The 22,475-nt window shown below is 44.1% G+C and overlaps 3 protein-coding genes across 3 annotated transcripts; all 3 read left to right on the top strand.

Moving 5' to 3' along the window:
* Nucleotides 1-280: 280 nt before the first annotated feature.
* Nucleotides 281-1,081, top strand: NCS54_01196600 (Hypothetical protein; the record flags this gene model as incomplete). The annotated part of the gene is made up of 3 exons (XM_053157220.1): nt 281-521; nt 597-765; nt 820-1,081. 3 exons carry the CDS (start codon nt 281-283, stop codon nt 1,079-1,081), a joined length of 672 nt encoding a protein of 223 aa, XP_053013195.1.
* A 10,384-nt stretch (nt 1,082-11,465) lies between these two features.
* NCS54_01196500 (Hypothetical protein) lies at nt 11,466-11,849 on the top strand (the record flags this gene model as incomplete). The annotated part of the gene is made up of 1 exon (XM_053157219.1): nt 11,466-11,849. One exon carries the CDS (start codon nt 11,466-11,468, stop codon nt 11,847-11,849), a length of 384 nt encoding a protein of 127 aa, XP_053013194.1.
* A 6,007-nt stretch (nt 11,850-17,856) lies between these two features.
* NCS54_01196400 (Hypothetical protein) lies at nt 17,857-22,145 on the top strand (the record flags this gene model as incomplete). The annotated part of the gene is made up of 3 exons (XM_053157218.1): nt 17,857-17,888; nt 20,330-21,316; nt 21,380-22,145. 3 exons carry the CDS (start codon nt 17,857-17,859, stop codon nt 22,143-22,145), a joined length of 1,785 nt encoding a protein of 594 aa, XP_053013193.1.
* Between the last annotated feature and the right edge of the window lie 330 nt (nt 22,146-22,475).

Raw genomic sequence — 22,475 nt, 5'->3', positions numbered from 1 at the left:
CTTGATTCGCCCAACACGTAGTGTTGGTGATTGCAAAGTGCAATATACCGTAGTCCGAGTATCCCGACGGCCACGTGTAGCCGCATGATGCCCAATCGCATTCTGAGATGGTGTCACTCTTGCGTTTCGGTAGCATGCTTGAAGCTGAAAGGGGACGAGGGGGTTATCAATGTGCTCAAATGACGTGGCCGACGTTCAGTTTCACCGCCTTTCCTTCTCTTATTCCATTTCTCTCGTGCTTGAAACATCACGAGTCAATCTTGAGGGGCAGATGGCCACCATGGAGGATTCTACTGCGCTGATTGCCGGGCCTCACGTCGAGCACACCCAGCCCAAAGACAGATATCTATATCCCCAAAATGACGCTCTGCCGCCTTCAGGCGATGTTGATGTGGATATCGACGAAGCCTGGCGTCGTTTTGAAGTAGCGAGGAGATCAGCAGAGTTCTATATGGATAGGTATTTCCAGCACCTCAAAGCTGGATCTGCCCGGCCAGAGACTGCGCCAAACTCGCATTTCGGTATTGTTCCCCTCACTGCCATTGGGGTTTGACTCGGTACCAGCAGTCCTTCAAACTAACCACCAGACACTTCAGATGCAGTTGAGACTCGAGGAGAACAGCTGCGTAACGGCAGATACTGGGGCATGAAAGCGGCTAGAGACTGCCTCATCAGGGACCTGAACGAGATGAGCCTCTGGATCGAGCAATTGGCATTGTCGCGGCAGCCGGAAGTCAGAATCCCTATCGGTGTGGCTTTCTTCTCGTGAGTACCTCTTCCACGTGCTGGGTGATGGATCCTCATACTTTGGTGCATTAGGGGAATGGCAATATCTGGTCTTCAACAGGTCAGATCAGAGCTACTCCAGGCGGTGGTATGCGTCGGAACAGGAGCGGCGCTGCTGACGTTAGTGTCGTCGTTGGGGTACATGCTCCATGGGATAGGCCGGCGGGAAGCGTACTCGCATTACAAGGAGTCCATTTCCCAGTGCCTGGATGCTGCGTATGGCTGGACCTTGACGGATGGTCATCAAAGCGTGGTGAGGAAGCATCAGTATCAGTTGTTAAGAGGGTTGAGCTGAATGCTCGGCGTCACGCACGACAAGGTTGCGGATATTCTCTTCGCATATATTCATCGCCCCAGAACTGTTTTCTTGATTTACAATTGGAGGGCCTCGCAGGATGCAAAGCAACGCTTGCCACTGATGGAGCTACGGGGGAGGACTTGTAAGACATAAAACCCTTGAAATCTATTTGACGAGTATCGCTTAAAGTCCATTAGTACGCAAAGTGCAAAGTCAACGGCATAATTCGCGAAGGGCGGCTTGTGTTAACGCTTGCGGACGCCAATATTCATACGACCTAGCTAGCTTAAGCGGATCAGCCGAAGCCAACGCCTGCGCATCTCTCCGAAACAGGAGCGTATTGTCAATTTATCCAAGCTTAGTTCAGCTTTGATCATCACTTAATTCTATCAGCCCGAGTACCTGCTCGCTACATGGTCACTCATTATTCTAACCGCTAAAAGCGGCGGCACCTGCTGCCAGATTTGGCGGCCCTAACAGCGCTTTCTCGACTTTATTGTGCAATAAAGACGAAATGGTATCGCCTCCCGGATCCACGTCTTGAGCAACACAAAGAGACACGGAGTATCGTTTGATCACTCACCACCGCTCGGACCCCCATCAAACATAGCACGGCCGATCTCGCGTCCCCGCAACCCCCAGTAAGCCACCTCAGCTCGACCAAGGCAACGTCCAGTTCGGACAGCAAAGTGCATGACTCTTTTGGTGTTGCTGCAGGTTTGAGTATCAGGCAGCAGTGGGTCAATGCATTCCTGGCTACGTTAGTTGAGAAAATACCGCATCTTGCCGGTTTATCCGCCTTAGCTGCTGCGGGGAGACAAGCAACTCAAGGGTCTTCGTATCGTGGGAGGTAAGACAGGCAGCCTGGTTACAACTAACACCCGCAATGCAGCAGTCAGTTTGTTGCTTAGAGGGCGACTCGACAACGCAGATCATCTATTAGGCTCTAAGCGATCGGCACGGGGCGGGCCGGTTTATCCCACCACGATTTGACCTGACAGGATTTTGCGGGGTACCCAGGGGGCTGACTAATGATAGGCCGCCCCTCTGTTCATCACAGAGGGGGCATCACAACCTGTAACTGCGTCACTGCTGTAACCGCCTTGCGCACCATAATTACCTCATTTCTCCACGAATTAAAGTCCAATCTCAATAAAAATACTATCAATAAATAGCGCTTAATCTGATCAATTGATTCTGTCAATTTGAGTCTTCTTGAGGCTATTTCCACATTGTTGTGTGTAAGTGAATGTGATGCCTAGTCTCGGGCCCGCGACGGCGGCACGGGAATTGTCATCCCGGCCACCACAATGCACGCCTCGACCCTCTCGTCATCCGAGTAGTTATTAGACACGCGATCATAGCCGAATCCGCCCCAATCTTCTCGGCGTGATAGATCCTCTTCCTGATCGCTATTTTCAGGCGAATAATCCCCTCTTCCGGCCGCCAAAGCGGCTTGTGTGAATCCTTCGATCTGTGTGTTCATGATGACCTCAATATCTTCACAATCCTCCTCCTCGTTGCCGAGCAACAGCGGCGTCAAGTCTCCTGATGATACCGAGAGCACATCTTCAGGTATGTTATCTAGCTGACCTCGCAAGGCTGCCGCCTCTCGCAAGGCTGCAGCCTTGTCAAGGTCGGCCAAATAGTCGGCGGCCTCGGGAATAGCTTCAAGAACATGCCGACCCCAAATTCGATACTGGAAGTCCCGTTTTTCCTCGTCAGCTTCAATCCAAAGGCGCCTGCGGTTCCGTAAGGTCTCCTTTTCCGTCTCAGACATTATTCTCTGGCGGTTGGCCTCCTGTGAAGCCATCGCGGCCGCTTCTGCGGCCGCCTTTTCCCTCTTTGCTTTCACAGCCGCGCCGCCACGGAGGCGCGGCCGGCCATCGTCACGAAGTCTCTGGAGGACATTATTCTGCTGCCGGGTCAGCCTTTTTGACTCTAGTCTCTGGTCTTCTTCCTCTCGTGCTTCAACCATACGCTTTAACTCTCCTACAGTAAAAGCACCATCTTTGACGCCCTTAATTTGGCGTCGACTTCGTGTGCGGCGTCCCTCGAGTCGTATACGGTTCTTCTGTAACGTGATGACATTCTCCTGTGACTTTTGCGTCACAATGGCGAGATCAACACACGCTTCAGCGCTCCGGATAACCTTCCGCGTTGGTGTATCAAGGAGGGATATAGACCTTTGAACAGAGCGATCAGAGAGTTGCTTTTTGACTCTCCTCGGGGTCACCTTATCCCTGTTTAATGTCACTGGGAATAGAGGCTTTTGTCGCTCTTCAGCGTGCCGGCGGAGCGGACCTAGGATAACTTCTGGGTTAATAGGGAAGATGCCTGACCTTTCAAAGCCAACGTATATATAACAGGCCTTAAATGCGGCTGCATACATACGATTCCACTGGTTCAGAAAGTCAAATCGAGAGATCTGTATACCGCCGGCTATCATGAAGTCCCTGAGAGCGCATTTTTGTTCATTTTTAAGGTGTTGATAGACGCCAACGTCAAGAGGTTGCATACGATGACTCATATGACTTGGGACGCGGTACGGGATAATATCAAACATTCCACAATACCAGATAAATTCAGGATCCTCATGAGCGGAAAAGGAGTCCATCAGCAGGAGCCGGTACGAGGTCGGTGCCTTCTTGACTTGGTAACGAGGTTTGAACGCATATTCCTCGTCAAATTGGGACTTGGTGATAGTCGTCGGGTAGCCAAACCACTCCTCAATAGAGGATCCGGCGAAGGTCTCGCTGGCGGCAAAGGAACAGCGGTTAAAGTGTTGTAGCCACTGGACAGCTCGATGAGAGTTATTGTAACCCATATCCGTGAATGTGAGGACAACCCGCTCGTCAATATCGGCATGCGTATATTCCTCTAATAATATCTTCGCCGTGAGTATTAGGAACGAAGGAATTGACCTCCCAGCTGCGCTGACGGCATCAACAGACGTCAAAGACTCCTTATTCCCGGGCTGAAAGACAGTCGTCCGTGAGTTTCGTTTCATCCGGGTAGAAAAGAGCTTTGGGCTACCATTTACCCACCCAATTTGTAAGGGGGTCTCGTCAAAGTTCCAAAGATCGCACTTTTGGATACCAAGGGTGCTCATTAAGGCGTCGAATTCCTTGAACCAATTGTCGATGTGTTGTACATCTGTCTCGGCGGCGGCACGGGTGACTTCTTGGACCTTTGGGGACTTATGTTGAAGCTCTGGATGACGCTTTTTAAACCTCCGTACCCACGATACTGATACAGGAGACTGTGAGTTGTCAAATCGGTGTCCCCGAAGGAAGCTGGCGTAGTTACGAATGGAGGCTTCTGACACAGCAAAAGCGCTGCTCTCAACTGAGCGGATACAGGTCACCAAAGCCCGTTCTTCCGGCCCAGTCAGCGCTGACGGAGTCCCTCCTTTGGAGTCAGAAGGCAGCGGTTTCCCAGCTTTCAATAGATATATATATTTCTTAGTCAGGGAGGTATTTGCGTGGTGAAGCGCGGCGGTGTCACTGATGCTGTATTTGGCTGGGGAGGGGTTCGCCCGAGTTGTCGGTGGCGTGGATGGCCCGGATAGATACGCATGCGCCGCACGCGCCGCAGCGGCGCTTTCTTTGGCTGAAAATCGAGGCATAGTTAATTTCAATTGAAAATAAGATCTGACTTTAATTTGAAGCTATTCGGACCTCAATTCGTGGAGAAATGAGGCAATTACGGTGCGCAAGGCGGTTACAGCAGTGACGCAGTTACAGGTTGTGATGCCCCCTCTGTGATGAACAGAGGGGCGGCCTATCATTAGTCAGCCCCCTGGGTACTCGGGAAGGCTAAGACGCTATCCACGTCGAAGGTAACCCTAGCATCATTCGAGACCCTCTCATCTTTATCTAAGTAAATGTGAGGTATCTCGGCTCTCGAGTTAATACCACAAAAGACTTGTCTTCTAGTTTCGGGACTTATTCTTCCGGCTAGGTTATCTTTCTGGCGTGCGATGATTTCATTGCTAAGAACGTCAGGGCCTAATTCGGGTATAAACTCTAGGTACATAGCGAGGCTGATCTATTCATTGGGATCTTTCATATAGTTACGCTATGCCGCTAGATAGCAGTCGTTATAGCATCCTTGAAATTTAATAAGTTATTCTACTAGCTCTTATGCGAGGTGCCCAACTAGATCTGGCTCGCTATTCTCCATTTATGGTAAGATCTCCGAGGTCATATTAAAAGTAACAGCCTAGCCCACGCCCAGGCTCTCATATCTCGGGCTAGATACCGCATCTATAGCCTCTACGAAAGTCCTAACATCGGTCATAATATACTCTTCTATATCTTATAATAGTTAAGGATCAACTAGGGGTAAGAACCGAGAGATATCTATCTTATCTGGCTCTAGTGTATCGGTGGGATTAGCCATATTATAAGAGTCGCTGAATATGTTCACCCATCTGGCGCCTCCTCTTAATGGTAGAGGAAGCAGAGGGAAAACTAGGCTATGAGAGTCGGCGTATACTGTATCGCATGGCACGGGGGCCGCATTCTGCCGTCTCGCCCGTCTCCGCTTTACATCCGCCGCAGCCTTAGCTTCGGATATGGAATATCTTCGAGGCCTACTATAATTACACTATACTACTAGTATGGCATTAAAAGTAAGAAATTTTAACTTTCGCTAGTAAAATTAATAGTTCTTAATTACAGTACTTATACTTATTTATCTCCTTACCTTTCTAATAGATATTAGTTATTTACTAACTATGGAGTCCCTATAATCTATACCTAATTCAACCCAAGTGACTTAGTAGAATCGGGGAAATTCCTCTGCACAGCGATCAGGGGCCATTTGCCGCTGGGCTCGTCTTCGGGCTCATCTTCGGGCTCGCCTTCGGGCAACATCAGCCACCGCCTTCTCTTCTCGACTTGCGTACTTTGCGGGCCAACCTTATTTAGAAACTGATTGGTATCTATTTTCTATGCCGCAATGTGGCTATTGGTTAGCACAGGTTATATGATATATTTGCATAGTTAGTCGGGGGAGACTTAGGGGGTTAAGTTGTGATTCTAAGGTAAGGGGGGCCAATTGTTTAAGTAGTAGTGGCCTTGGGGTAAGTCGCGGTTGCACAGTCAATAGCGGTGCCTAGCAGATTATTATATCTGCATATATCGACCGAGCCATGGTTAACTTTTGCGACTCAAAAACATGCGCACATCCATGCGCAATCTATTTCCGAAAACTCATTATGTGCCGCTCAACCTGCTAACACATCTGGAACTCTAGTTCGGGTTATAGGTGGCTTAGGATTATTATTTATGGTCTCGTCGATATGTGCGCCTCGCTTTCAACATTAGATAGGTTTAGGATCAAAGAGTTAATATTATGACTCTTCCCTAAATTTTAAATAATAGAGTCACGAATGCCCCGCAGGGGATTCTATCGCAAACCGCTTAATTTATCTAATACGTTAAAAGCAAGATTCTCCTAATCATAGCCAAGTTCCAATACTTTATATAATAAAGTTTAGCCGATATATCGATTAACCTAAGACTGCTATTGATCCTAGCTCTAACCGAGGTACTAGGGGAGAGGTGCAGGGTATCCCGGCCGCCAGCGGGTTCTCGCCTAACACCAGCTTTCCAGAGAAGCTTTCTCTATTGCAAGTCCTATTTCACCTTAAATATCTATCAAAGACCACCGGCGCTTACTATCTTTAGTCCTTAGGGCTAGTCCTCCCGGCGTAGGATATGGCAATACCTAGTGATATATAAATAGGTAGCATTGAAGTCGACGTGCGGATACTTATGATAGCCTATTATCTATTAGAATATATTGCAATGTAGTATATATCCACTGATAAAGCTTCTGAAACGGTTTATTTTCCCAATGGTCTCGCAGTTAACTATTATTAAAACCGAATAATGCTTAGGTAACTTCCTAAGGGCTCTTAATACTTGAATAATTACCCGATATTACCGTTATACTATTAACTAGGGCAGCAAAAAGCCCTTTGCGGCAAAAGTCGATATGATCATCTAGGATCATAGTGCGAACCTTCAGGCGGAGGTCACCTTAAATAGAATGAAGGACATTAGCCCTCATTTACTGCAGATAAATATGACATAGCCATGATACAATCTGATCGGTTATAACATCTTCCCTGGGATACCGCCAGAGCCACTCGAGGCCCAAATCAGCGCGGCGACTGAGGTCAAAGAAATACCTAATATGGCCACCATATTTAAGATATTATTAATTATAAGTGCCATTCCCAAATAAGACTGAATTAGTAATATCTAGAAAAAACCTCAATAGAGCCCAGTTAATGCGAGGCTTAATCCAGCAGTAGCTATACTGCTCTAGTATTTAGCTAAAGCCAAGGCCATAACGCACTTATGGCAAGCCCACTGGTTAGGGCAGCTCTCATCTACTCCACCATAATGCCCCTTCTCGGGAGTAATCATGCCCTCCGGCTACGACTCGGAGACATCGGAGAAATATATCCATTATCTTAGTTTACTCCCATATTATCAATCCCGCGAAGCACTAGGCTCAGGCCAGCTTAAACCCGGTTATAAACTTGTTAATATTATGCCAGATAAAATCAACAAAAACAGAACTATGAACTACCTATAAATAAGGTAGAGGCCCTGATAGCTTAATAGAGCAAGTTTCAGGGGTTAAAGAGCATAGGACCATCAAGGCGCTTTGAAATAAGGTCTACGAAATAAGATATTCCTCGCGGATACTAAAGGATTGTTGCTTAGAATCCATTAGGCCGCAGTGATAATGGCGCTTGCTGGCCAGATATGCTCGATCTATGATATTCTTAACCGATGCTGGCTTACCGTAAATGCTTTGCATACTATTGCGAAGTTAAGGGTCTAATGCTAAGTGCCATAGATCTGGATTTTGAAATAGAAACGTGCGAGCAGCGTCTATGATCTCTTTAGTAAGACTGTATATCTAACTATAGAGAATACCTCCGCGATGGAGTCGACAGCTCGGAGGTATCAGTATAGTTATGCCGCTAGCATCTCGAAGCATTAACTCGTGGTAGAAGTTTTAGCCAGTCTTAGGAATATTCCCATCATAGAGGTGGCCGAGGTGATAACAGATGCGACAATATCGCCAAAGGTATATCTAAGCTTCAGGCGATAGAATACTATCATGCAGTGGGCAGGTCTCTTTACCTATATCGATATATAACCGGTCGCTGCATATATGGGAGAAGTCTAGAACATAGTATAGCTTACGGTCAAAGTTCTCAATAACGGCAAGCAGGTCAAATGGCGCATCCGGGTATTTAAATAGAAGCTTAGTGCCCTTTGCCTCCACGAATAGCTCTAGATCGCGAAAGTCCTGCAATCTAGGTTATCATACCGCTGCGAGAATATAGTCCCATAGTTGCTGCAAACCTTACGGTGGCAAGAAATAGGACATCTGTAGTTAGGTCCCATAACTAGGTGTCTCAAGTAAACGATCCTCTACTTTAGGAGCGCGGCAGGTAGCTAATACGTAACGATAACTTGCGGGCAAGTGCTGGAGTCGATCGACATCATAGACCTAATGGACAGCGGGATAGAAGATATCATTAAACCACCGCGAGAGCTACTCGTTAGTTCACCAATTGAAGTCGCGGGAGCATAGTAAATATGGAAAGAATAGGTAAAATGTGATAAAATCAGGACCTTCGGCCCTCGCGAAGATAAAATGCGGCGCGTCTTTTAGTCATGACGGAACCAACTGGGGCCGCTCTGGATCTAGATCCACGCGATCTAAGGTCAGGTGAACGCCTATGGAAGTATTCTAACTATACTGAGGAGTAGAATAAAACTGAATCCCGTGGACTGCTCTTATAGGAGAAGTCACAAAACCCAAGATGTTATTAATATCGAATAAAACGACTAAAAGAGTCTATCATGAATGTTCGGTGTGGAGACAGGCCTGCTTAAGCTTGTCTTCGAATCGTCTAGGTGTATGACCAGAGAATAATTCTTGCCATTGAGAAGGACCCATACTAGGTATCGTATGATGAGCTTAAGAGGATAGCACGTATGGTTTATTAAGTATGTGAGGCATATTACTTAAGAATAGTTGATCTAGCCTATGATGGTTATGAGTTCCCTTAGCTTTGATATGCGTTGCTAGGTCTTCTTAATGTTTCTTAGTACTATAACTATAAATTCCGACTAGAAACTACTAAATAAACTTCTCGGTGGCATATTCTACGTCTGGCCAGATATCGCCATCGGGAAGATCTGCTTCCTATTCAGTATAGAACTCTGGAATTTAGGGCTCCGTCTAAGCTTTATAATCTCTAGCATAGTAAAAGTAAAGGCCGACGGGTTCCTCATCGCCATAGGGATCCAGCTCAATGCTATTCCCATCAGAATCTATACCTCTTTGCCTAGAGGTAATAGATATATTATCAGCAGGAATAAATTCCTATTCAAACTCCTTAGAATCGACTGGCGCACTATTGGATCCCGCCTGCTCGGGCTTTATCCCTGGTTCAACTGCTTGGCATAATGGTTCGGTCCGAGGGTCAGTGGTGTCGATGCCTTGCTTTGCTTTTCGACGCGGCTAGTAGTCACGGGCTCGTTTCGCATCTAGACGACGCCGATATCGCATAGCGGGGTCTTATTCTTAAGCACTAATAAATTTGAATCGCATTATTGCTTCCCCGATAAGTAATATATTTAGACTTTTATTAAAGTAATTGATATTATAGAGTTAAAAAAGAGTAATAGCTTAATAGCAGATAGAAGACCCTAAGGATTATAATAGGGGCTCATAGGAGTTTAATCGTAGGTTTCTTAAGGATACCTTTCTCCTTTCTGTGTTTGTATGGATGCTGTTTTGTATAAATTGAAGGAGGTATACTTAGGTAATTCTTATTAGCTAATGTTGGATAATAGGTTCCGCGGGGATTAGTGACGATGCTAGTTAATTGATGAGAATTTCTAAAGAGTAAAAGAGATTAATTAGTTGTGTATTTAGGCATCTTTGTTTAAGTCTATGTAGTTAGAAATAGAGTCCCTGATGCAATAAGTCGAACGCAAAGCTGGGCGCATAACCCCAAAGTACTGGCGGCGTTTTATATCTAGACGCACGAACCTAGTAGTGGGGTAGCCTATCGGTGCTAACTATATTAAGGAATCGTCACGCTCTCTTAAAATCATACTAATCCAAAAGAGGAAATCATCACGGCCGAGCGATGACGGCATTGTCTATTAAGATTTAACAAGCAGCTACAACCAGAACATAGATCTAATTAAAAAAAAATTCATTTCCATGTTTTTTAGCGACTAGGCTTATGGAAAAAAACTATGTAAGATAAGGAATCTTGGTTGTGGTGTTGAAAACCTAAGTGCTGATTCCCCCCTGGAGACCCGGAAAGTGTCATATCAAAGCTTGATGTGCAGCTACGGACTCCAACACCCGTTGAAGAGGAGGCTGGCCTTCCCGACCCTTGGGTCTCAAAGACCCCAAAGACCGTCCTTGAGACTAGTTCTCAGTCTGAATACCTCAAAAGGCGAGTTAGAAGACATCAGAGCAGCTCTCAGCATCTATTTTAGAGGCTATTGAGTCATTTTCTAAGGGAACGAAGGCAATGATACATCAAATAGCACTATTGAAGTCGGAGAATCAAATCCTTCGACAGGCAAATGAGACCCTTAGCAAGCGGCGTAGAGTAAAAAGAACCCGCCTGCAGAATAGAGGGAAGATGACTGTAGATGAGGGAAGAGAAGCAATTGATCAAATGGGCGTTGATACGCAGGGAGGAGCCGAATCGTCGAGAAGTGGTGGTCAAGGAGAGTCGGCGCGAGCGAAGGAAAGGCGTTGTGGAACATGCGGCAACACCGGTCATAATACAAGAACATGTCAGATAGTTGTTAATACATCTGGGTAATAGTGTAGCGATTTATTTCAATTGATTGAATGCTGTGTTGTGTTATTTTTTTAGTTCTTGTATTGAAGGTTAGGAAAAGTGCGCCGCTCGCTTGTCTGCGCCGCTCGCTTATCATATACGTTATGTTGAGTGCCTCCGCTAGTATCTCTATAGGCATTAATTAGAAACCTATTAATTAATTTAAAATAATTTATAAGGTAATAAAGGCGGAATTAATTAATAATATATTATTATTCCCCTTTTATCCCTCTTGATAAATAGGGGGATATAGGGCTCGGTATGGCCGGGAGGCTTGACATAACTCAAGGGATAACCCTAGTGGTGACTTAAGCGAGGGCCGTGCGATAAAGTATATCCGGCCGGTTTGTAATTGCGAGCTTTCTTCTTTCTGTTTTATTCCACTCCACATCAGCCCATTATTCTACATTCAGCATCGCAAAACCCACGCCCTCACCAGCCGTATCCTCATAGCCAGGCTCTGTCAAGATGTCTGACGTTCTTAAACAAATGATTGATCAGGTTTGGTGCCCCCCACGTGGGTCCAAGCTGGGACGTGGAGCGTGGAAGAACCCCAACAATTTTCAGTACTACCGCAAATGGGGCTTTACCATCTACCGCACCTATTACGGCAATGACGAGAATTGGCAAGCGCTTCTATACTCTTTAAGGCATCAGACTAAACTGGCATTCGGAGCCTTCGAAGACGACAAGGAGATAGACCAAGACGTTAGGCGAAAACTTCAGGAATCATTCTATCTCGATGTCCGTGACGATCCCTCGCAACTAGACGGACTCGATGTTCGAGGTCTTCGGAAATTTTGCAACGCCGAAAAGCTCAAGGAGACTAAAGTCATAGAGAAAGGCGGCTAGAAGCTCCGCGTAAGCACAAGGCCTCGTGAGAGCTAAGCCATAGCAGACCACCTATTTAATTTCATTCTGCTTGCTAATGAAGCAGTTTTGAAAGACATCGAAAAGGGAGAATCTATTATTAAGGCTGTCTCGTTACTATGGGACGGTAACTCGGGATGGGGATGGATAAGGATCCCAATAGGCTATCTATTAGAGTTATAGATATTCCTCATGTGGAATAATGACCGAATGGAGTACTGTCTTTGCTTTCGCGGGCCTGAAGGAGATCTTGAGGACTATATCTGGGCCGGGGACGTTACACTTCACTACACTAGAAGATATTCAGAGATTCACCCACGGCGGTACTATAATACCCAAAAGGATTATATGTACTAAGGAAGTATAAAGCATCAACCCGAATTATATTCGTCAAGATACAAAACGTTCAATCCAGCTTAGCATAGGAATATATACAGAATCCAGATAATTCCCAACCAACACAACCAAAACTAAATATAAGCCCCCAATCAAGTCCCTCCCATCTCCGTATCTTTATCTTCCTTTATATCTTTAGGTTTAGTAATAGGACTATTAAAAGCTAGAAACCCCGAAGTATTAATCCTTATCCGATCACGATCACCTGCCATCTCGTCAAATTGCGCCATCATCTCGCGCATCTGGCTAGCATATCTCTCCTCTACACGCTTATCCTCCATCAGTTCATGGATCTGTGCAACCATATCCGTCATGTTCTCCTTAAACTCGCTGACCACTTTCGCATAGTAACCCTTGATCCAGTCAAGCTAGTAGTTGGCGATCTAGATATTCTCGCCAGGATGTCCCTCGTTGTAGACATTCTCGGCAAACTTCAATTGCATATAGACATCCTTAACGATCTTGTTTAACCTAACCAGGGTTTCGGGCAGATTCATGTATCTAAACACGCTGAATCTTGCACGGATTCGTCTGACTATTACCCTGGCGTCCTGCTTCCATTCGTCGTTTGACTTGCCATCCGGGTCCAGTTTGTCCTCTATACTAGTTCTAGAGGGCTATTTTTGGAAGCGAAGCATCTGGCAGGGTCAGTAAGCCAATCTGGTATTAAAAGAAGGGGACATACACTATGAGGGAGCTGATAGAATAGAATAGGAGAGAGAATCAAGAGTGAACAAAGGAAATAGAAATAAAGATAAGAGAAAGGACCTATAAAATTCTTAGCATCATTAATATCTTCGTCAGCAATCATAAAGACCTAGTCGTTATTCTTACTGCCTAAACACTTATACGCATATTCGAAGAGCCTTTCTAGTTCTCTGCCTCCAGGGAGTTTAGGTGCTTTGGGCTTTAAGCTTAAGTCGAGATTCTCTATCTTGAACTAGAACTCAATTAGAATAGGTCCATACTTTGAGAGTTTACTAGTTAAGGGTATACTAGCCTTTATTAGTAAACATTTCTAGGTATATATATTATGGGTTATATCATATAGTCCCAGGGCTAATCCTGCGAGAAAGGCCTTATAGATATTCTTATCGAGGACATGCTTAACTATTTTTACCTATTATAACTAATACTAAAGAGGAACTTTGGGCGAATGATATATATGATGCACTTTAAAATCACAAGCGTCGCTATATTTCCTCATTCTTATATCGGCTTTTTCGCAGGGACCACAGTAATATATCTCTACTACTCTATTAAGGAGTGGATTATCTTGGGGAAGTTTACTAATATCAGAATACTACTTACATTAGTTTAAAATCAGAATTTAGCAGTGCTAAAAAAGACTTACTGGAGGAACCCTCATCTGGAAGTCATGTTTTTCGTCATCTTCATCCATAATACGGACAGTACTCACTTCTCCCGATTCCTCCTCGCCGGCAGCCCGGTGGTGATAGTGAGAGTGGTGGCTTGAATGGGAAAGATGGTTTGAATGTCGGCCAAACAGGGCGGCATGACGACGTTTGTTGTCGGCCTTAGCGTCCTCGCCCAGCTCCCCACAGTCTCCATCAGAATAACAGAGAGCTGATTCCGTACAGTTAAGAAGTAGAGTATCACCGTCCTTGTCACCGTTCAAGAAGGCTTCGATCTACGCGGCCTAGTAGGCGGGATAGCACAGAACCTTGCGGGCGAACACAGCAGGGCCCTCCCAGTCGAATCGCCAATTATTTCTGATATAGTTAGATATATAGGTAACTTGCAGATAAAAATAGCGATCTCGAATAGCAGTATTCCAGATGAGGTATATCTAAGGTAGCATAGCATCACTGGCTAAACAACCAAGTATTCTGGTAAAGAGGTCCAGAGGCGACATGTCGAGGGGGTATTCAAGCTCAGTAGATGAAGGCGATAAACCGCGTTTCTTAAGGACCTTAGAGGGGTTAAGACAGTATTCATCCTCTATCCAGTCGGCCATATAATTCTTATAAGCCTCGAGCTTCTCATTCACTTCCCATATCTCCTCGCCATACTCTATCTTGCAACATATGGCTTATCCGCTAACCTCATAAGTAGAACATATATAGAACGCCTAATCGATAGCGACGCAGACGCGGTCGCTAGGGCAATTGCTGCGATAGGTTCCTTCGGGATATCCTAGGATCATAGGGCCAACATTGCGAAAGATCTAGCAGTTAGTGAACTGCAAGTCTTACTTAGTGCCGCAGTAGTAGTTACGCATCTATACGCCTAAAATGTCAGCGCTAAGCGCATTCTTCAGGTTATTACACTCTAGGCCACCAAAGCCTAACCTAGATCTAGCTATGGGCGTATCGTGGTAGCCCGAGGGATACTTAGGCTTACTATCATACTCGGGATACACTCCCTATATACACTCGCCGTAGACCTTTATGCTTTCGCTTTCAGTCATACAATACGCTATCTATATTATTGGGGGATAACTACAGTATATCTAGTTACTGCCGATCTCGGTCATGCCGCTTGGACAACTCGTCGTTTTCTTATAAGTACTATTGCCATAACCGTACTATCCATACTAGGGAATATCTTAGTCAAGAGGATAGCAAAAGAGATACAATCCATCACCACCATAGCCAGTCTCGTCATATATTAGCTTATTCTTCCGAGTACCTTTATCGAGATGGCCAACGTGTACCTAGCCCTTAGGGTATAATTCCTTATAGTTTGTCTATTAATATTGCTTGTAAGGCTTCTTTACCTATGTGCCTATCTTCTCATTATCATCAAGGGAACTGCTTATCTACTTACGTCTAAGTATGCCGGCCAATGCCTTATTATACCTGGCATCTTTTGTATTATAACTGATTGCCTAGACTATAACACCGCCTAGGCATCTTTCTCCCACACAGTTAACTTTAATCTGAAGCGTCTCTTCATTATCATATGATACCTATTGCTTGCCCTATGTCACCACCTGAATGGCCTCCTCTTCATAGAGCTTAGGTTTTAGCTTACGCTTCTTGATCTTATTTTGGATTTCCGAGTTAAGTAAGATACCCTTTTCTCGGCTATAACTACCTATATTAGCTAGCCTATTAAATAGGCAGCTAGGATCTTTGTATGCTGCTAATTAGATAGTAAAGGCATGACCATAGAATCCTAGGCCCATGATAACCTTGCTCGGGCTAATATCATTACGCCAAAGAAGATCTAGTACTAACTCGATCTTAGTCAAATTAGTATAGGCATTAAAATAGGGCTTAGTCTAATTAACATGCTGGTCCTAAGTACCATGTAGGTCATAGGATATAATATTAAAAAAGTTAACCATGGATTCCTAAATCTAATTAGTTAGGTTTTAGATTACTCCTTATAACTAGAAATATACTTACTAGCTTCTTAATATTAAAGTACTATAAATACTAGTAGGATATAGGAAGGGTAATAGTTAAGCCTTTATCGCCTAAATTTATTAACTTCTTTAACTTCTATATAAACTTAGGAAAGTTATAGTAATTATCTTCTTTACCGCTATGCTTATCATTAATAAGATATTCCTAGTCCAAGTCTAGGCTATTGAATTTATGCTTTGTTATAAAAGACTAGAGAGAGTTAAAGAACTTTTATTAATTATTATTTAATATAGCTAAATCGGAGAAGATATTAGCTATAGGACCGGGATTATTAAATATCTACCTGCTAATAGTAAGATAGATCTTAAGTCTCTTGTCTTTCTTCTTTAGAAATATTAGCCTTTTATATATTACCTTATCCTTAAGCGTATTAGCTTTAAGTGCGAATGTCTTTAGGTTAATGGTGCTAAAAGCAAAGTTAATATGCATATATAGACTGATAGGGATCTATTTAGGCTAAAAGACCTCATAAGGTCGGTCTCTGGCCTAGCCTTCGAAGTAGCCAATAACGCATTCTATTTCGCCGCCCTTCTCATAGCTCGGACGCTTAATTATCTTGCTTCCATAGAAATCCTTAGTTATCTATAGGTTACCTATCAGTATATTCTCAGGGTAGCATTACTTTTATTTACTTATACCGCAGTATCCATACTTCGAGCAGCAGATATTCAGAGGGCACTTATCTTTTATGGCCTAACTGCTACTAAAACCGGGATTACACTCTAACTTTCTGTTATAGTTAGAACGGCAGACAGATTCTCCATAATCTTATTTTAGTTAGTATCTAGCAATTATGTAGAGAAAGTATATTAGTGTCCTTATAATCGGGGCCAAATCCATAGTTGCTAGACTTATTATAGTATCCCTGCTTATACCTCTTGGTTGCGCTGTAGGTCGTGCTGTTGGCTGCTGCTATGCCTCTGCATAGCAGCAGCAGCAGCAGCATAGCGAAAGACGAGACGCGGAAACGCATCTTGGTCTTGTTGAAAGGGACAGGTAAGCCCGAAAGAACGTATTAGAAAGAATAATCAATCACACTAAAGTTAAATTGAATTAGTGACTGGGAAGAATGTATTGCGAAATAATGCAATATCTTTGCTGGAACCAAACATCCTGGTAAGGGAGTAGTTTAGAAGCGACAGCTTAGTCGTCGTAGAGATAACCTAAATTTAAAACTAGTTAGCTTAAGCTGTTAATAAGATACAGATAGACCCTTGACTAAGTCCTTTTACCTGCACTAGCGGAAAAAAGTATGAACCAGACCCACGATTAAGAATCCAGGGTCTAAGAATCTATCACTACTAGGGTTAACTCGCTGGAAAGTTAGCTCACCCTATCGATCATGGGTTGGGCATTATCTCTCCTGGCCCGTCTCACCGCATCAGACCTTTTCACCAACGCAGCATTGCATAACTTAGGTGAGGGCGGGGTCTTTTTAGGAACAGGGTAGCATCGCACCACTGTGGCTCTGTTTTTGCTAGAACCACCAGCCCGGGATCCTTACTATTCATGGCACTTTAGAAATAGACATGGACATAGATCCACCTATTGGTTCTATAGAAAAACGTAAAATGCTTAATCTTGGCATCTAGATAGTAAGAAAAATCACGCGCCCGTTCCTAACCGTTATCTAGCTTCTTATAAAAGGTCTCAAATCATCGCCACTTTGCCATTAATCAAAGTAGGATCCTTATAAGTCATAGCACTTTAGAAATAGACATGGACATAGATCCACCTATTGGTTCTACAAAAAACGCAAAATGCTTAGTCTTGGCATCTAGATGGTAAGAAAAATCACGCGCCTGTTCCTAACCGTTGTCTAGCTTCTTATAAAAGGTCTTATATTATCGCTATTCCGCTATTAATTAATGTAGGATCTGTTTAGGACGTGGGATATTGGATATATAAGGATAAGTTCTCTTATGCCTTGCGTATCTACTCTACTTAATAGATACTGCCGAGGCTAGCTATTAATTGATAGGAGGCCCTTAGCTTAGCTTAATTTAGGGTTTATTTTAGGTCCCTTATTTTTAGATATTGTTCTAGTTATTCTATCTACTCGCCTATCTTATCTACTCGCTTACTTATTATTAAGTTTACTAACTCTTTAAAGGATAATAATAGTTGCTATTAACTATCTTATCCCTCTGCTGGGCTTATGCCTTGGTGCCAGTACCGCGTTTAGTATCTATAATGCTATGGATCTTAAGGCTAAAAATGTCGGCGATGCGTGTGTTAAGGCCTTGTCGGCCAATATTACTTGTCTAATAGCTATACGTCCCTTTATGGCACCGCGTGTTTATGTGTCGCTTTGAAATGCGACCTTAATAGATAAGATTTATACTGGAGCCTGCTCTATATCTCTCAGGAAGTAGTTTAATACCGTCGTTAGCGTATGCGCAAACGAAGATTACGGAGATGGCGTCCCCTAATGCGTTGGCGGCTATATCTAGGCCGGCTAGAACGAGACTTATATTAAAGATCCTAGGACTAAGAGATACTATAATGGTGAGCTTTGCATATAAATCAGCAATAGGAATATAGCTAATTGATTAGATATTATCGATGAGTTTATAGAGTTGGAAGACGACGAGGAAATGCCCCGCGATAAGCTCTATAGCGTCTGCTATGGATGAAAGCTCGCTATAATGTAGTCCTCGTCATACTTGGTTTATAATCGCTACTACTAGTCAGAGCTAGAGAAGGTATATAAGATATACGGTGGCTCTAGCCTAACCGAAATTCCCCCGCCTCCTAAGGTTAAGGAGTCTATGGATTTCTGCCTAACCAAAAAGTACTATACCATAAAAAAAGGCGATATATATAACTCGATAGCCAAAGTAAACCTAGGCGTCGCTGGTATCTTTTTATATATAGGTAATCAAGAACTCATCGCCGACTGTCGCATAATTCCTACAGGTGTTAAGCTCTGCCTTCCCACGATATGCCCGATATATATAGTAAAGCCAGACGATACATACTAGTCTATTAAGCGAGCATAAGGCCTCTATATCAACGACGTCGAGTCATTTAACTCATGGATTAATATCGACTACAGTAACCTTTATAAGGCTACTAACTTTTACGGCAAAACTATCTATATCGGGGCTTTTGGCTCTAAGCATACTAGCTCTTAGATCTAGGATAAGGATAAGGAAGCCGATGTTGCTAGCCCTGCCCTATAACTCCGGCATAGTAGCGCTAATAGCCCTATACCTAAGCCCGAAGCCCCTAAGGAATGATCTTTAGTAGTTAATTGCGTCTTAAAGCCTAAGATAAGCCTTTACTTATTGGAACTATAACTATTTGATAAACTGTTTCTATGGAATAATTTCTCTATATATAGCATAGTTAATTATAGTTAGTATCTTTCGTATTAATTGTTAAAATAAATAATTTAGGTATTATAACTTAGCTAGCTACTATGTTCAATTATCTTGCAATAAGCTCTGCTGCTAGGGTTCCCTAAGTACGTGAGATCATCCTTGTGGCCGCCGTTAGTGATCAGCGACATGACGCATCCTAGCCGCAGTATACTAGATAATCCTTTGCGAGCCAATCGTCACGAGTCATATGGATCATGCCTAGGTCGTAGAAATGTTACAATAATTAACCTCGGCATAGCCCAACTCCCTAGCATCCTAGAACCAATAGTCATCAGTGGGGAAAGTGGTGCGCTAAGGCTAACCCAGGGCAGGGAGTATTTATTTAGCAAAGCCGCCAACAAAGAGTATTAACTCTAAAATAAGATTATTAGGCTAAAGTAGTATCTACTCTTGGTATATACATGCTTGTGGTCCACGGAGTAGGTATAATAAACCTTATGTAATTTATAATTTTACTCTATATACCTAGATAGCTAAAGCCTCTAAAGCCCTTATCGAGCCGGGGAAAACCTTTCTTAGTAAAGATAGAATATTACCCGCTAGGAGCAGAACTCTACTCTAGTTGATTATATAGTTATATGGTGTTCGGTGGATTCTATTATATCCGCCCGAGCGAGCGAGAGACCGAATGCCCAGACTAGGTACTAATTGCGGAGACGATATATCTATATGATTTATTTGCTATACAGGAGTATCCTAAAAACGAATAGCCTTAATTTAATAAAAGTAACTAGACCTATTTGGGGGTTACTCTTAGTTGCAAAATAGGTAGTTTATGACTATTGGCTCGCTTGACTTTCGTAAACGGGCTATCTACCTAAAGAGGCAAGCGTAAAAAGAACACGACGGACATGGCACGACCCAATCTTACAGATAATATATATAACCCGTATTTAACCGCCAGTCATATACCCCCTAAGTTTACTTGTTCCTTATACTATCGCCGTCTGTTAATCTTTTTATATAGACCTAGTAATCCCTTTACGATGCGCTTCTCTTCTATTATTACCCTAGGTCTCTTAACTATTAGTATTTATGCGGTAAAAGGCAAAAGATTTTATCATTAGAAGATACCTAAAAACCCTACTAACCTAGGTATTATACCGAAATATACCTTTTATAATATATAGGTTAATAATAACCTCGATTATCTTTTGTGGCTCGAGGACTAGTCTATTATACTAGAGTAGTTCTCGGAATATATAAGTATTCATTTTATTTACTAGCTATCTTTGTGGTTCCCATGACTTATCTTTATATTCCGTCTTCAGAACCTAACTATTAGCGATAACTACTCCGGCATCAAGGTTAGCTACTCCTACTATATCGAGATTAACCACGGCCTTCCTGAAGAGCCCGAGATAACTTCAACTAAGGACGCTAAGCCTAAGCCCACTGAGGATTCGAAGCCTAGCCTTACTCAAGACAGTCTCATCGACACATACACATCCTTCTACCAGGCTGCCAAGGGAGACACTTGCACTAAGATCATTGCTAAATATAAGACGTTTGACTTTAATGACTTCTTCAAGTGGAATCCCGCCGTAGAGGAGGATTACAGTGGCCTCTGGGCCAATACCTACTACTATGTAGGCATCCCTAGAACTCCCACCAGCCCTCCCTCTCAGACTACCGCGACTGAGACGGCCGTGGAGACTGGTCCATCAAAGCCCAGCCCTACGCAAGAAGGTCTCATCGAGAGCTACACCTCTTTCTACTTCGCTACCAAGGGCGACACTTGCGCCAAGATCGTGGCTAAGTATGGCACCTTCGACTTTAATGACTTCTATAAGTGGAACCCGGCCGTGGGCAAGGACTGTGGCGCCATTTGGGCGAGCACCTACTACTATGTAGGTGTTCCCGGGACACCCACCACCAAGCCTGCTCCAACTACACCGAAGCCTACGGCGACAAGCGGCATCGAGACTCCCTCACCAATTCAAGAGAACATGGTTCAGAACTGCAACAAGTTCCATAAAATCATGTCCACCACGACGTGCTCTTCGATCGAGTCATACTACAAGTTGCCGCTTGCAACCTTTCTGTCATGGAACCCTTCTGTTGGCAAGGATTGCAGTGCTCTGTGGGTCAACTACTATGTCTGCGTGAGTGTCGAGGGATATCAGCCCTCTACGACAACCGCCAAACCCACCACGACCAAGGCGCCGACAAATGGTATCGAGACTCCCTCGCCGATCCAAGACGGTATGGTCAAGAACTGTAACAAGTTCCACAAGATCATGTCAACAACCACTTGCTCCTCAATCGAGTCGTATTACAAGCTGCCGCTTGCGACCTTTCTCTCCTAGAATCCTTCTGTTGGCAAGGACTGCAGAGCATTGTTGGTCAACTACTACGTCTGTGTGAGCGTCGAAGGATGGAAGCCGTCCACGACAACAGCCAAGCCCACGACCACCCAGGCGCCAGCCAACGGTATTCAGACCCCTTCGCCAATTCAGAATGGCATGGTCAAGAACTATGAAAAGTTCCACAAGATCATGTCCACGACCACCTGTACATCTATTGAGTCATACTATAACCTCCCTCTCGCAACCTTTCTCTCGTGGAACCCCGCTGTCGGCAAGGACTGCACATCCTTGTTGGTCGACTACTACGTTTGTATCGCCACCATCAGCTGGAAGCCCCCCACCAAGACCACAACCAAGGCACCTACAACCACAAAGGGGCCCTCGAATGGAATCTCTACGCCTTCACCAATCCAGGCTGGCATGGTCAGCAACTACAACAAGTTTCACCTCGTCAATTCGACCACCACCTGCACATCCATCCAGAACTACTACAAGATCACCATGGCAGACTTTGCCAAGTGGAATCCTACAATCGGGTCTAAGTACACTGCCCTATGGGCTAACTACCACGTGTGCATTGGTATCATAGGCGGAACCCCCACCAACCCAGGGAACAGTATTTCAACGCCCTCGCCAATTCAGCCCGGCATAGTTAGCAACTACAAGAAGTTCCATCTCGTTTCAAGCACAACCACGTGCGCTTCGATTCAAGACTATTATAAGATCACAATGGCGCAGTTTGCCAAGTGGAACCCAGCGGTCGGTGAGAAATGCACAGCATTGTGGGCTTAGTATCATATATGTGTTGGTATCTAGTTAGGTAAATGACTTATTTTAAGCCATATAGTACTCATATTTGAGATTAATAATTAATCTAATTATATGTATCATTTGCAATCGATTTTGGCCTAGCTGGATAGCATCTGCAACGACAGAAAACTGAGATCTGAGCCCTGAATAGAGCCCTCGTTGAAGCACGCCATCAGACAAGAAGATCGAAAACGGAGACTCCCATCACCTCCCTCGGAAGACGAGACTCAAAATTTCGCGTCTCTCAGATGGAAAACACCGAACCACCAAAAAGACCTAAGGCCGGACCCATCACGGATGCGAGTGACCCAC

Source organism: Fusarium falciforme, chromosome 9 (assembly GCF_026873545.1).
Source record: "Fusarium falciforme chromosome 9, complete sequence".
Taxonomy (NCBI): domain Eukaryota; kingdom Fungi; phylum Ascomycota; class Sordariomycetes; order Hypocreales; family Nectriaceae; genus Fusarium; species Fusarium falciforme.
Note: the sequence above shows the minus strand (reverse complement) of the source record. Positions and strands in the feature narration are given on the sequence as shown.